At 42.3% G+C, this 16,953-nt stretch overlaps 1 protein-coding gene across 1 annotated transcript in view; it reads right to left on the bottom strand.

The window, feature by feature from the left end:
* The window catches only part of DSCAM (DS cell adhesion molecule), a 959,122-nt gene that overhangs the window by 783,622 nt on the left and 158,547 nt on the right, over positions 1–16,953 (bottom strand). Inside the window, exon 3 of the mRNA XM_078656818.1 lies at positions 12,520–12,666. Within this exon, the coding sequence (XP_078512944.1) occupies positions 12,520–12,666 (147 nt within the window). The remainder of the gene's footprint in view (positions 1–12,519; positions 12,667–16,953) is intronic.

The raw sequence follows: 16,953 nt of genomic DNA, 5'->3' as shown, positions 1-16,953 counted from the left end.
GGGTGGAATAAACAGAATTGAATACAAAAGGACCTTAAGCAACATGTCATTATGGCATAAGTTATTTTAAATCCAATATCATTTAGCTGAGCATGACAGCAAGCCGCTCAGTGAGACTGGTAGGCTTGTTTTCCTTCTGTGGGACCTGTCCAACACATAGCAAGTGTTGGTATTCTGTATCATATGGGCTTTGTTTCCTCCCTAGTCCTTCCTCTGGCTCTTTTATCGCCTAAAAAATGACATTGTCCTAGGTAAGTACAAACAAGGTTCACATCACTTGTCTAAAAGTGGGTCTCATGTTGTCTTACTGTTATTAATGTCACTGTTGGACTAGGCTCTTTCTGCAGGGTCAGCCACAAACCATTTGCCATCAAACCTCCTTTTTTTGCTGAATTCGTTTTATTGGCCTTAGGACTCTGCTCACTTTACCATTGCTAAGCATGTGGCCAGGGCCTGTTTCCAGAGCATGATGAAAGCACAAAGGTTGTGTGCCTATATATCCCTATAAATGTGTGCCTATATGTAGTTCGTAACTCTGTCTGTAAAATTATGCAGTGAGAACCTAGCTACAAAGCAGTGGTGCACTGTGTAGAATACAATGCATTAAGAGACAATGGGGTGTTGAGTTGGGAGAGTGAGTTTCAGCAAGGGAGGGAGGAAAGAGTTAAAAGAAAGTTGTGAGGCATGGGGCTGTCCAGGGCCTACCTTCAGGGTGACTTGTATGTATTAAAAAGGAAGGTTTGGGCCTGTCAAAGATTTGCCAGGTCGAAATGGCAGCTTAAAACTCCAATCCTATCGGATGGGGAGACAGCAGGTAGTGTCCTTAGCACCATTTTCCTCCAGCAAATCTCCGGTAATACACGGAGTGCTGCAGGGTTCTGCAATCAGTCCTGTTCTTTTTAATGTATATTTGCAGCCCCTGTTTCCTATTAGTAAATACTTTGGAATCAGCTTAGTTAATTATGCTGATGATACTCAGCTGGCGTTCTTCTTAGAAGGTGAACATGCGATCTCCCTGGACACTTTTCAGCAGTGCATGCAATGCACTGCTGGCTGGCTCAGGAGAAATTCCCTTCAATTTGTCCCGGATAGCTGGAAACAGGCAGTGGTGACCCCGTTGATCAAAAAACCCAATCCATCAATCCCGGACAGTTTCAGACCTATCTCTCTTCTGCCTATCCGGTCAAAATCCTAGAGAAAGCAGTCAGTAGGACACTGTCGTGTTTCCTGGAGGACAACCTCCTGCTTGATAGAGACCAATTCGGTTTTCGACCAGGCCATGGGACCGAGATGGCGCTTTTCACCATGTTGGATAACCTGCGCATGCGAGTCGACAACGGGAATGCTACAACGGGAATGCTACTGTTTTAGTGCTTCTCGATATGTCGGCAGCATTCGATACGGTGAATCATTCCATCCTAGTGGAGAGACTTAGGAGGCTTGGGGTGAAGGGAAGAGCACTGCAATGGCTCCAATCCTATCTTGGAATGAACTTCCCTTGAATCTTAGACAGACAGACACTTTGATAGAATTCCGAAAGAGCTTAAAAACCTGGCTCTTCCCGAAAGCTTAATCTCTGCCTCCTATACACTCGGCACAACCTTCTCTTTCACTCTGGTCACCCTCTACAGTTGGAAGCGCCAGGATACCCATAGGGTGACGGTATGCGCTATATAGGTACTAAATCATCATCATCATCATCATGTATAGTGTTAGGCTGGCTCACCATCTATCTTATATTTTATATTACGTCCTCCGCATGACCTTCCAAGACTAGCATTTCAAGAATGTGTATTCTAAGCCAGTAGGATAGTTCATTTACTTCAACCCTCGCTATTGAAATCTGAATAAATACTGATTCTGGATCGAATCCTGATCCGGCCAACTCAGCCATTCATTCTTCTGAGGTCGATAAATTGTGCAACATTAAAGTAGGCACCAGTAACACCCTGTATTTTCAGCGCAACTGTTTCATACTACGACATACAACAAACAGAGTTTGCTTCAGTCAACCTCGCATAACATATGAATCCGTGCAAAAAATAGAGAAAAGGAATTTTGTGCTCATCTTGCTCTTTGCATATATCAACATGAAGAGAAACGGATTGTTCCAATGTATCACATTTAATATACTTTTCTATATATCTTATTGCATATATGTTAAAGATAATTGGCAAAAAACAGAGCAAAATAAGTTAGCTCCAGGTTTGCGCTGGTTCAAAACATTATCAGCCTGATTCATGAAGCTAAATTGCACTCGCAAAGGGCAAGATTCTCAGAATCTTGCCTTTTGCGAGTGCAATTTTGGCATTTGGGATTCACAATCCCAAATGCAAAAATCGCTAATGAAGAATTAGCTAATATGCGAGGATTAGCATTTAAGGAATCTCTATTAGAGATTCCTTAAATGCTATTCATGACACTTTCAAAAATTGCGATTTTGCTAATGTGGGCCGCTATTTACCGAGAGGTCAGACCTCTCGGTAAATAGCAAAAACTCAGAAAAATGCTTTTAAAAGCATTTTTCTAAGTTGCATGTTTCACACACACATGTCCTTTGGACATGTGTGTGCGCAACACCTGTTCAAATGTGCATTTTAGGGGTGCTACAGGGTGTCCTTTGGACACCCCTGGCACCCTTAAAATCGCTATCTTATTTGCGAGAAGTAAATTGCTACTCGCAAATAAGGGATACTCCCCATTCATTCCTATGGGCCTTTTGGCCCATAGGAATGAATGGGGAGTTATTCCTTTTTTTGCGAGTAGGAAATTTCTACTCGCAAATAGAGAACATGTAGGAATCGCTATTTATTTAGCAATTCCTACATGAATGCCGTTTTGCGTGTCCTCAATAGCGAGTCGCTATGATTCGCTATTAGGGCCACGCAAAACGGCCCGTACATGAATCAGGCTGTAAGTGATATGTCAAGAGGTTCAGTTGTTAGCTCAATTTGCTCCTACACAAACAGTACAGAATGTGCTAAATATATTTACTGCATGTTTTGCACCAATTGTAATGTCAGTTCACCAGGAGTGAGGAGCACAGTGTCTACAGAGACAGCACTCCCAGGGCTGAGTGAATCTGGGAAATGCTGATGTCTAAAAAGGAGTATTTACTGGTTCACTAAGCAGTAGTAAATGCCTCAATGGCAGATTCGTTTCATGGCATTAGACACCCTACAATGTGAAACACAGTGAGGCCTGGGGACTCTCCGACCTTTCTGCTGAGGTTTATAGGCGGCTGTCTACATAAATAATGCAACTCATTTCATTAAGTATGGGCCTCTCTGCACTGTTGACCTTTTCATCCCATGGCTCATTGTGCTAAATTGGCTGCAACCTCTGGACACTGGGTACTCAGAGAATTTGCAGCTGTCATCGTTTGGAAGAGTGAGCGAATTTCTCCTGGGACAAAGCCACAGATGTAGCATACACATGCCCTGTTGGAAAGAGCTGAGGTGGGAGTTCTTACAGTGTAAACAGTGTTACCTTCCTTCTATTAGTAAACAAAGGCAATCGATTTAAAACCCAATATTCATTTTTTTCAGATAAATACTGCACAATAATCACACCTATAATGCATGGACTTGTTTTACTAGTGCATATATCGTGGTTATATAGGTGTTTACACTTTCATCATATTTTCCCAGACTAAAGCTTTGGCAGCCATTTTGTGTTTGGCAAAAGGATACTAGTCAGTGGCCCAGCTATAGTAGTCTCTCGCATACAACATGCAACGCTTCTCACATAGGTCACACTATAAACACACACTCTTTCAACCATGTATATTAGGCAACATGTATTCATATTGGACAAGGATTTCTTAGTAATTGGGGCCATACTAGTGGTGCCAGCACACTATGTAAATGGTATAATAAATTACAATTATTAGTGACAACTTCTTAGAATAGCTGTAGCATGGATCATTCTCACATATGAATTCTTGCATCGTTTTTGGTTGATTTACTTCCAAACATGTGCTGAAGAGAGGTGAAGAAAATGTTAAATTACTTTACATAGTTGGGCAAATTGGGGGAATGTCACAGTCCCAAAGGTCAGAAATTCCACAAGTTTTCCAGAAGGTGATATAGTTGAATTCGTCCATCCCTTCCCCCGCATGTCCCACCCAGTACTGACGCAGCATCAAGACGCAGGGTTCTCTACTGTAACCTGGTTGTCGGTGAGAATATATAATGGCCCGAGTTTGGCCATCTCATCTCTATTCCTCATTCCCACAAACCCTCCGAAGCATGACGCTGCTGTGAAATATAATAAGCGCCAATGTTTCCCAGCCACGTACGAGAGTGGACTTCTTTTTCTTTTTTTCTTAAATATGTTTTGCTTCCCACTAAGTAAAACTGATGAACTTAAAAATAAAGCTGGAGAAGATGCAAGCCACGAGGCTTGTCATGGTCACTTATGCCATGACTCGAAGTTATAATTCCATGTGGAGATTTATTGCGTCCAGAATTACCATTCTTGACCAGAATCTCCCCACGGTATTCCACCAATTATGAGTTAAACTCCTTGCAATGTGTTGGGACACCAAATTGTCGGGCAGTATCAAGCTCAATATACCCTATACCAGGGGTTTAGTGGACACATTTACCACTTGGTGTGTGAGGGCGTCTGTGTGGGTTAAGTGTCTAACGGGGGGTAGGGAAGATTGGGGATGGGAAGGAAAGATTAGTTCTGGCAGGGTGGAGAACCATGTGGTTTTACTGTTCATCAATACCAGCTGGGTAAAGCAGGTCAGGTGTTCCCTTACCCTTGAGATTCACAAGGTGACTTTGGTAGAGCCCTACAGCTGTAGCAGGGGACCTGCAGTTGTGGAGGGGACCCCTCAATGGGTAACTGTAGTACGGGGGTCCCCCACGTCTGCGGACCCTCCCCCATGAGTGCGGGGGCCCTTTGTGATTCGGGCCCTACCACTTACATAGTCAGCGGAATGGAATTAATACAGAAATTGTGCTCCGCCCGACGTGTAAACATCCATAGAGGTGACCTGTGGCTAGTCTTTGTTATTCATTATGTATCTTTTGAAGATGTGGAGATATGTACAGAGACGGCCTCTGCCTGTTCTAGGTAGTTGTCTGCTATGTCTCTTCGGGTATCTTGGGATGTGTCTTACCATTAGCTTCCACTCTCTTTAAAGGGCTCTATATGGCTCTCTTCCCAGGTTATCACTAATGAAAAATGACAAGCTGTCGAAAGAACCACGGCATCCACTTGAAAAATCAAACACATTTGAAAGTCCTTAAATGGTAATCAAGGCGATGCAGTGCCTCGTTTTTTTCCTAGTTTTCGCCCTCAAAGGATTAGTTAATGCAAAGCAGACAGGTTTCGAAGTCATTCTGGAGCAGCCGAGATGAAGGCAGCACGTGCGGGTCATACTAATTACACACTCTTGACGTAGGCATGTAATGCAGGCCCCTGTAGCGCAAGGAGACCCCATCCTTCAGTGAGTGAAATTCAGCTCCAGGCCTATGAATATCTGGGTTATCAGAGCAGAGGTGGGTGACCCAACAAATTAATTAAAAGAGAGCGGGGAGCCATGCCCCTGGTTTTTATTTATTTAAGGGTTTATATAGCGCTAGAATCAACTCCCTAAGGAGTATCTCTGCACTCAAAAACAGACAGTGATGGAGAGAAGATGGTCCTAAAAAGCATTCACTGAGTTTGAAACAAAAAGGTTTTTAACAATTTCCTAAAAGTAATGTGTTCTGCACATGATCTGAGAGTAACAGGAAGCTCGTTCCAGAGGCGAGGGCCAAGGTACGAAAGGGCTTTTCCTCCCCATCTTGCCCTCCTAATGGAGGGAACTTGGAGAAGAGATTTATTACTGGAACGAAGAGCACGTGCTGGAACATAAGAAATAAACTTCTCCGCCAGATAATGGGGGGCCCATATTTTGGAGAGCTTTATGAATGATACAGCATGTTTTAAATTTAATCAGTTGGCGGATGGGCAGCAAGTGGAGTTTTTCCAAGAGAGGGCGCAATGGTGATCTGGGAGGTACATTCAGGACTAGCCTTGCTGCTGTATTTTGGACTACTTGAAGTCTGCTAAGTAAAGTATCATTTGCCGAAATCAGTAGCCCATTGCAATAGTCCAGGCTGCTAAGCACTAAAGCCTGGACCAATGTTTCCGGGTTGAGTCCGGAAGTAGTGGGAATACTCTTCGGAGCAATCCGATCACATGAAAACAAGAGCCAGCTGTCTGATTTACTTGATTTTTTAAAGACAGATCTTGATCCAATCGGATGCCTAAGTTCTTCACCACCTGCTTTGGAACACGATCTGGGCCCAGATCTGATGGCCACCAATCCGGCGTCCATAGCAATGGGGCTGCCCCGAAAAGCATCACCTCCGTTTTTCCTACATTACACTGCACGAAGTTAGTAACCATCCACTGTGATACAGCCCGCAGCCGGACTTAACCTGGCGAATCAATGCTTCAACCTCAGTCAAGGTAATCGCTGGGAATTCAGTGTATAATGTAGCTCTAAAAGCACTTGCATGAACCGAACCCTCGAAATGTTGGTCATGTAACTCATGCAACAAACATCAGGTAAAACATTTCAAAATTTAAAAAGTGTATTTCTTTAGCATGCAGCAGCTTTGGCCTTAATAAGTCATCAGCGATATCATCAGTGATGTCATTTGAGATTTCATCAGTAATGTCTTAAATTATGTCATAAAACATGTAATGAGTGATGCAATATGTGAGGTCAATTGCAGTGCATGGCGAGGGCACACATTATAGTTAGTTATGCAAAATTTTCGTTTTTTTTTTTTAGTTCACAACGTTAATGTTGTCACAAACATAACCACCGAATTATGGCTCCAATATACAAAGGTAAACTGAGAGGCAAGTCGAACTTAACGACTTTCAATATTCACAAGGGGCATTTACTACTCGTCCTTTGGGAATACCGTAAGTCTTAAAGTTTGACTTTCCTCTCAATTTACCTTTCTGAATTGGGGCCTATAATGTCACTTTAACCATCGTTTTTTTCAGGGAATTTCTAAGGTTTAAAAAAAAAAAACAGATGTTTATATCACACTTAACTATAAGGATAATTTAACCTTTGTTTTTCTATATATTTATATATGTACAAAATTAATTAGGTCACACAATTATTGAAAGAGTCAAAGTATATATTTGTGGATCCCACCTAAATTGAGCAAGTCATCAAAAGCAAATATTTGGTTAATTTAAAAGGAATTAGCCTAGACACAATCGAAACTGATAGTGTCCTGAAAGTGAGGGGATATGACATTCAAAGAGAAAGAATCGGACATACAGTTGAGTAATTACAGCACATTAACCTTTCAATTTGCTAGGTTGTGTACCCTTATATTTCTAGAGTTTTTTTGTTAATAATGAACACATATATTACTTTATTCGGTAGATGATCAGGTACTATTATGTTGCCATTACAAGCTTACAAGACACACAGAAGGGCGGACATTATTAGCAAACAAGTTCCAAAGTTGTATTCAATCAAAGTATCTGTACGGCACAATTATATGAATCTATTTTCAATCCTTATACCTTTTTGTAGTCAATTGTTTATGGCAAAACATGTCTCCCAGAATAATTTGTGCATGAATACACAACAAGTCATTAAACTATTCAGATACACTGTATAAAAGAGTGCCTAATGATAAAAGTTACCATATATTTAAGAAAAAGAATGGACCATTTACAGAGATATTCTCAATTCACCAAATGCTAATACATCAATAAGAGATCAGCAAATAAGAATAACAAAAATCTCAAAATCTCTTCAGGGGAACATCTAAAACCTTTATAAATTTCACTTTTAAGACGATATTTCAGGCAGAGAAAATATGATTTGTGACTCCTGCAACGAAGCAGAATTGAACTCTGTGTAAAATTTCATTCTGAAATTATTTGCAAATGGGAGAGCCGCTGAAAGAAGACTAGCAACTAGACATAACTTTATCTTACCCCCTGAATTCATAATGCATTCATCCCATAATGCGTGGCAGCAAGTGCTCATATAATTACTGACCAAAAAATATGAAAGATTTAAATACCATTAACTCAAAACTCAAAAAATTCCACTTTGCCTGAACTACAGCGGCCATTAAATAAGGTGAGAGTTCACTAGCGGCACTCTCAAAGTGAGTAATTTTTAAACTGGTCCCGAATCCTCAAAGATGGATTGTTATACATCACAATGTGCATTTTTCTCATCACAATGTTCAACCAGTAAACCCAACATGCGGGCCCATTTATGCACAAATGTTTCCTGTGTTATGAAGAATAGTGACCTCACATCCAGGCATGTGTACTCCAGTCACCCCAGTTAAGCCATTTTCATGTAGAAGCCCAGTAAGGAACTATTCATTAGTTCATTTGGGTGCAGGGGTTAAATCACCTACTGACAACATCACTCTCATCTCTTCTCTCATGGATCTTGGGAGCAAATTAGGAGTAGCAGCTTTTTATTTGTTTTTGATAACCAATTTTATTGTATTTAATGTCATTGATGACACACAGCATGACCATTTCCACACAACTAAATAGTAGGCACCATTCTAATATACATTTAGGAAGTCCCCATAGCCAAAGCATGATAGTCCCAGCACTTGCCCCAGATCTTCTCTGTTCGGCGGCAACCCGCACCTCGTAAACCAGCTGTTTTATGCTGGATTAACCAATCTATCCCCTCTTCCATTCCACCATTGAAGGGGGTTCTGGGGATATCCATTTGTGAGCAATTTTCCGTTTGGCCACTACTGTTGCTTCCCCAATAAAGTCAGTTCCATTCTCTGTCCCTCCACCTCTTCTAATAAGCCCAACAGAGTAGCCCTGGGAGTGAGGTCAATCTGGCAGCCCAGAACCACAGCTCCTCCCCAATTCGTTCCCAAAAAGGGCCCAGTTTTGGACAAGCCAGAACATGTGGTAGAAGTCTTCCTCTGCCAGGGAGCAGCCTGCACACTGGGGCTGGGAGGCCCCGTCAGCTCGATGAAGTCACCTGGGAAAGAGCACCGGCTTCTAAGGGACCATCCACTAAAAATTGATTTTACTAATTCTACCCCCAATAGAGACATACACAGTGATATCCATTTCATTTTTTAATGTTTATGTAAGAGGTTTCCACAAGGCAGGCAGGAGTCAAAAGTTACAGCTGATGCATGCGTGGGGCCTTCAGTGTTCATGTCCTGTAGTGGTCGGCAGTAGGAGTTTCTGCAGGGCGGTGACGTGGGCAGGGTGGGGGGTAGTAATGTATGGATTACGGAGTTTAACAGGTAAGTAAACATTTAAATAAATAAAATGAATTTTGTTGCGCGCACTTAATCACCAAATGTGATGCAGTGCGTGCAACAAAATTCGTTTTATTTATTTAAATGTTTACTTACCTATAAAACTCCGTAATCCATACATTAATACCCCCCACCCTGCCCCTCTCCCTGCCCACGTCACCGCCCTGCAGAAACTCCTACTGTCGACCGCTACTGTTCATATCACTTGCATACAAGCACACGCACACACATATGCATGCACACACATGCCAACATATCCAGACTTGTACTGTAAAATTACAGGCTTAGAAAAAACATGCATGTGTTTATTTTTTGTGGCATGTCTATAGTACCCAGTCAGCCATTATTATGCAGTGTAAGACAAGAACACAGCAGTGTCCTTTGTGATTGTGCTTGACACCCTCCTGCTATTGCGTCGGAGATTCACCTGTACGTCAAAAAATAATCTTGAGCATCCCTCTGTAAGCGCTTACCAAGTGTTTGGCTTCGCTTTTGCCTGCACCTCAGCTATCATGCATATTCATCATATAATTCTACATATTTTACAATTTAATTTGCATTTTTTCTTCAACCATATCACAAGCCTAAAATGTCATAGTTTAACAACATCCTTGCACACGACCAGCTACATAATATTACTTTTCATCTTCAACAACATAAAATAAAATAACATTAAAATAAATTAAATAAAATTAAAAATGCATGTTATTTGAGAGCACCGTTTTGCATAACTGGTCGGTCATGTATTTCTGCTCCAGTGCATCCCCTTGGCAGCACTGACTTATTGTTGGGGCGTCCAAACATTAGGTTTTGCTGATGTATCACATCTATGTTGCCGCTTACCTGTCTTTCAGAGTGATGGAAATCTCTCTCTCCTAGTAATGAGAATCTCTCTTTTCTAATAATGCAAATCTCTCTCTCCTAATAATGCAGATCCCTCCACATTCAGTCAAGGCAAACTGTTAAATACTACTTTGTACTCAGAGCAGTGAACCTGCCCTGTGCAGAATATTCACATATTGATCATTAGGGAGAAACAGTTCAATACTCCTGTTGAGCCTTGGCATCTTTTTCCAGCACAGGGAACAGGAGGCTGCACAATGGATCGATAGCCCGCTTTGGGGTTATGGTCATATTATTCTGGTATTGATTACCAGAAGATCTGAAGGCAATTATTTTATAAAACAAGAAGGTTTTTTTTCCTCCCCTCGCTTAGAAACAAATCACAGACAGAAGTACTGTTATAGTAATGGCACACAGCCTTTAAATCACTGCAAGCGTCAACAACGTTACCCAGTAAATGAGTCATAGAAAATCTGCAGGGCATTGGTTGCACGTAAAATGCTTGGGATATACATGATATTGTGTTGTGGCATTAATGGGAGAGGCAATTGGTGTAGTTTGTATCTACTACCCCATTGCACTACCTTTGCTACCCTGGGTCTCAGAGGTCCTGATGGTAGCCCCAGGGGATAGAAATTGAGCAGGACTCCAAGAGCCATGTTAACCTTCTGTAGTTTTCTCACCATGGGCCCGATTCACAGAACTAACTTAAGACAAAATCCTAAACGTACTACCATTTTGGTATTCATAGAAGGCACTTACTCATTTTGGTATTCACAGAAGGCACTTACTCATCAAAATGATGAGTAAGTTACTCATTTTGGTATTCACAGAAGGCACTTACTCATTAATGAGTAGGTGCCTTCTGTGAATACCAAAATGGTAGTAAGTTTAGGATTTTGTCTTAATTTAGTTCTGTGAATCGGGCCCATGCTCTTTTCATGCACCTCAGCATTAACCCCTTTGCCGCGGCCGCGATTTCGCAGCAGTATCTCACTTCCACAAAACGGGCGGGGCCTCATCGGTGGTTGGACGTGCGCAGCACTACGAAGGTAGTGCTCGCGACGTCCAACGGCCGACGGCAGCACTTAAGGGGTTAATTTGAGGGCTGTTGAAGAGCCAACCTATGATGTCATCAGAGGTCAAATTATGCAAGATAAGTCTCAGCTGTTTTGGTAAATTGACGTCTAATTGATGTCTATTGTGGCATCTATAATATATGTTTGCGTAGATTTGCACTCAAATCCATATTAAATAGAATTGATAAAGGAATGGAAAACATTGCAAGGTCTAAGCATTCAAACGATATTAACTTTCAAACACATATATTTACTTAAAAATAGCGAAAAACAAGTTATGAAGACAATCCCACATTATAAAAAATAAATGCCTGATCCTGCTGCTCAATTGTGCAGACCACACCCCTCATTAGTAGTCTAATGTCTTTTGTCCCGTAATTAACAAAAGGTATTTTGCTTTATGGCAAGGTCATCATGTCTTATCCTACCAGCACAACATAGTCCCCTAAAACCATCAAGTATCAATGCCTTCTAACAGACTAAGGAAAACAAGAGAAATACATTTTAAAAAATTCTGAATGAACTAGTTCTGATTCCAAAATGAGGCAAGTCAAGTCAACTCTGGTATCTTTCAACAGTAATAAGAGAATCAATTCAGAAGTCTAGCATTACCTTACACCATATTTTAGGGACAAAGTGCGACTGTGACTACTGAATATCGACAACTGAATAACATAGAAAACAAACATGATGGAAAGAATACCAAGGGACAAAAAAACGAAAACTATATATATGTATAGATTTTGTATACCTAACTTCACCTCTATGTAGCTTGACGATATATATGGAGTCTGGAATAGTACATCTATAATTCCCTATATGCACCTAGCTTTCTGTAGTGTTCCCTCAATATGTTGCTACAATATTAGTGTGCTACAATTTTCTTGTACTTGATATTCAGGAGTAGAAACAGAACTGACTAACCGTGGCAAAACATAATATATGTGAGAAGTGTAAGAAAATAGGAAGTCAGAGGGCCATATAATACTGTTTAACATTTCATTTCTGAAACTTATCAGTGATACAAAACAATTGGTAGTATCTTACTCTGTTGGGCAAAATGTTATTTACTAAAATGGCAGTGGCAAAAATGCAAAATATATTATTTGGGGCACCATAGTGCCAACATCAAGGACTGCCCATTTTACTGTTAACAAATTAAAAAAAATTACACCGAGTTTTAGTGTGGACAAATTCAAATACATCTGGTGCAAATCAGTTTGTGTGGTACGGTACCATACACTCCACAGAAAAGATGTATTCCATTGAATGAAGGAGGAAGGGAAACACTAGCCTACCTGAGACAACTTTCACTGTGTCTTTCTCCCATGAGGTAACCGTGATGTAGGCCTCCACAGAGGAGGAGATAATGCACTTGAAAACCGCTGCATTGCCCCTCATGGCTTTCTGGTCTTCTACACGAACCGTGTAGGCTTCTCGTAAAACTGAAAAAGGCAAAATAGAGGTGATTTGCATAATTCCCATTAAAACATTAAATTTTTATGACTACCTCATAAATAAAAAAAATTTAAAGTTTTTTTCAGTGTAACACACCTACAGAATGGATTGAATTACACACAGTACATGAACTGGAAATTCGGGCAGACCACTATTTTTTATAATGCAACTCTACCACAATCCTCTCTCCACGCTCAAAAAGAGAAACATCATAATGTAGTCCCCTGACTATGCTGTCTTCCACTCTCAGTCACATACCAGGAATATCTCACTATGGGGCCGTTTAGGATGGCGGTGAATCCGCATCCTCCGGGCCGGCGGAAGCCACCGCCGGCCTGGAGGATGCGGATTCACCGCCCCGGCCACATAAAACACCCACCTCCAGATTAGGATGGCGGTGGGATTGCGGTGGGACCAGCGGAGGACGACAGGTCCGTCCGCCGCTGATCCGCGGGTTGTGGAGGGCTATTTGGTGGCGGTGTTTGCAAGACACCGTCAGCCAAATTACGATGTGCATCGAAACACGCAGGTCCGTCCGCCATCCGAATAGGCCCCTATGTTAGGCCTCTGCCCTCACTCACATTGCGTATAGTTGTAGCAGTCCACACTCTAGACAATTCCAAGTAAGTGCATCATGAACACTCAGAGAATCCTGAAAGGTACCAGTATCATGGCATAATATTCAACCTCTGTGTAGGTTGACCTTCGTGTATGTGTACAGTATCTGAAATCTAAGCTATGGTAGGTTCTGTCTGGAGGAAAATAATTAGTTTAACTTAGTCATAAACATGTACAGGAAACGAAAAGTAATTGTATTAGTAATTTAATTAGTTTTCCTTACATTATGCGTTGGTGATAACATAGGCTGCAAGGGCAGTACTCTGAATCACTCCACTGCATTGGCAGACCGATGGACTTCCCACCAAACTCAAAATGAGTCCATTAATCCCATCAGCTGGGGCACACTCTACATCATGACACTGGTACCATCTATGACATTAACTCCCACCAGGGGTAATGGCTAGTGACCTTGTGAGCAGTGGACTAGGTATACCTACTTCGAATTTGGAGATGACTCATAGTGCCAACACAGAACAAATGACACACGGAAATGTATAAGAGGGCCTCAAATCTCATGTGAAAAAAACATCTACAGAGTCCAAGGCAAAGTAATCCATTCAATATGATTTGCTCCTTCATATTGGACATTGATGGACATGCTTTAGCATTTGCAGGCCTGTAACCATCTGCCCCCCAAACCGATCATAAAGGGAAAATACCCACATCTGAAAATTAATAATAATAATAATAATAATAATACAGTATTTTATATAGCGCGAACAGCTACCTCACGAGGAGGTGTCCCGGTGCTGAAAGAACACCATCAACCAAGAGGACAGAAGTGAAGATGCCTAGTGCGGTTGGGTAAAGAGCCAGGTTTTTAGTAGTCGCTTGAAGCAGATTTCAGAAGGGGCGTGCTGAATTTCTGGGGGCAATGTATTCCACAATGTCGCAACATTTGCGAAAAAGTTCGACCCCCCAGTCTCGCCCTTTTCACTCTGAGGGCCACAAGCAGAACGCGGCAGTTGGAACGTAGCGCACGGGCCTGGAGGTATCTCGGTAGCCGAGCTTTCAGATATTTTGAGCAGGTGCCAAACAGAGATCTGAAGGCCAGCGTGAGTGCCTTGAATTTGATTCTGCTGGCAACTGGCAGCCAATGAAGTGATCGAAGATGCTGAGAGACTGAATGCTTAAATGGAATTCTCATTAGCAGTCTCGCAGCCGCATTTTGGACCAGCTGGAGTTTTTGTATTAAGTATTTATGTAAGCCCAAGTAGAGGCCATTGGCGTAGTCCAGCCTAGATGTCACTGTGACATTGTAATCCTCTTATAATTTTAAATAGGGGGAGATGTATTGTCACGCCTCCAATTCACCTCTGCGTAGAGTTATGAAAAATACAAACTATAACCCTAACGCAAATACCGAAATCACGTTAACAAACTTAGATTAAGTGAATCCTCCTAAACGGCCCAGAGGAGATTGACACACACCTACACATATTATAAGAATGAACAACAGATCGCCCATTCCACAATCAGATGTGACCACACCTCCCCCTCCCTGCATTTGGTTCGCTGCCAAACACGCCTAAAAATGGATTGATGATGAAACAAACACACACCTATCTAATCTGCATATAATTCGGAGTGAGAGGGAATGTGCATAGATCTAGTCAAGGTTCACCAAAGACAGTATTGTAGGCAACTTTAGTGGCGGCTTCTCTGCTTAGGTGGAGGAGCGTCGCTCCACTGCTCACGGAGCAGTGTAAAAGAAAATGATAACTGAAGTTAGTATCATTTTAGTCTTAGCATTGTCAGGATAGGGTGGGGCTTGGCTACCCTGACATTGGGGGGAAGGTGTGGTTGGGACACTCTAAAGTGCGCATGACCCTTTTGACCGGCCATGTTGGCTCGGCCAAACCGTCATGCGCACTTTGCATGTTCTTCATGCAGGTTGCATTACAGCCTCGGTGGAGAACGTGCCAAGGCTCCCTATCCCTGCCTGAGTGCCGGACCACGATGCTCAGACCAATCACAACGCTGCATTGCATTGCAGCTTTGTGATTGGCTCAGGAGAGCCTAGGTGCTTATCAATCACAACGCTGCATTGTTATTGGCTCAGGGGAGCCTGGGTGCTTCCTGGAAGACGCACAAAGGAGACACGACATGGTAGAGACTTAGGAGAGATGCGGGGATCGGGTAAGTGCTTTTTTTTCCAGAACCTCCACCCGCCACACCTGTACCATACCGGCGGCCACTGGGCAATGCACAAACAGAAAAATGTGGCTTGACTTGACTCTGGCTCCTCTTAAACATAGTATGGAAGAGCCAGAGCCCAGGCAGACATCTGACAGGGATCAGATTCGACCTGCTCGCAATAATGTCTTTGGCGAACGCGTCAGTTTGACGGGATTCAAATTTCAGTTATTCCTATCAAATGTCCAAAACAAGTAAACAAACAGTTGCACTCGATTCCATCATTTTGTTTGATCTGTTAAAACGAATCTAACTTTCCCTAAAAATGCTCTATTCTGCTGACATTTAAGAGTGCATGCGTCTATTTTCCCTCATTCACCCGTTCAAAGGTTTTTTTTGCAGACATTTTTTGCTTGACTCAGGCGAGTTCATTTTGTTCCAGCCTGATTTTCACAGCCCCTTGTATGTGTCAGCAGGCAAGCATGAAATGTGTTTTTTCCGCGTTCTATTCCAAACACAAGATAAAAGTGAAATGAAAAGAACATTGCTGAAGGCTTGACTGACAGCCAGTTTCAAGAGCTTGATTCCTTCTGTCATTAGGCAGAGAGAATGTAGAACTGCACGGGCTGCACATCTGAGGAGCCCCAATCCTGCTCCTATTTGTATGCGGTGTACAGTGTCTCTGAAATAATGACTTCCTTGGGAGCAGATGTAAGAAGCAGAACAATGCCTCTTCTCTATATGCCAGGTGACAAGAAACACTAGGCATGTACACATTCCCTCCGTCTCATGTAAGTCCAAGCATCATATTGTCTTGTCTGCACAGAACTCTGTTGATAGATGAGTGTTCAAATTGTATATCTTGCAGGCATCAAAACAAAAACAGGCATCATTACGTGGGTTGTCTTTCAAGACTGGGGTGCATCATTCTGGGAGGACCTCGCGCACATGTTAATATAGCACAGCCTCATAGGCAACTAGAAATACTGGCATGTTTATGGAGCTGTCGTTCATTCCTGCTTGTCACTGAACTCCAGCACTTGTTTTATTCCTGTCTGGTGTTGCCTCAAAACCCTGTAACTCCAAAAGCTGAATTTGAAGGTACTCTTGAAGAGGCTGCCCTCTAAGGCTGCCACCCTACCATTCCCAAAGAGCTTTTCTCTGCTTCTGTCTGCCTGTGGTGCCACCTAACAGGGCCCCAAAACCACCTTGTTTCTCCAAGGCCCACAGGGTCTACATGTGGGAGACAGAGACAGAGAGAGCGAGAGAAAGAAAGGGAGAGAGTAAAAGTGTGAAGTAGAGCTTCAAACAGAAACAATGGTGAAAGTGAGCAAGAGAGAGAAAGCAAAGGAAAGAGCGGTAGTAGGAGAAAGGGAGTGAGCAAGAGTTGGGGAAGCAGAGTTGAAGAGAGGTTCAGAGATAGAGAGACTGACGGAGAAAGATTCAGATGAGAAAAAAAGAGAGTTGCCAAGATACGGTGAACGAGCCCCCCAAAAAGATCGAGTTAGCCTCAGATG

This window comes from Lissotriton helveticus, chromosome 8, assembly GCF_964261635.1.
Source record: "Lissotriton helveticus chromosome 8, aLisHel1.1, whole genome shotgun sequence".
Taxonomy (NCBI): domain Eukaryota; kingdom Metazoa; phylum Chordata; class Amphibia; order Caudata; family Salamandridae; genus Lissotriton; species Lissotriton helveticus.
Note: the sequence above shows the minus strand (reverse complement) of the source record. Positions and strands in the feature narration are given on the sequence as shown.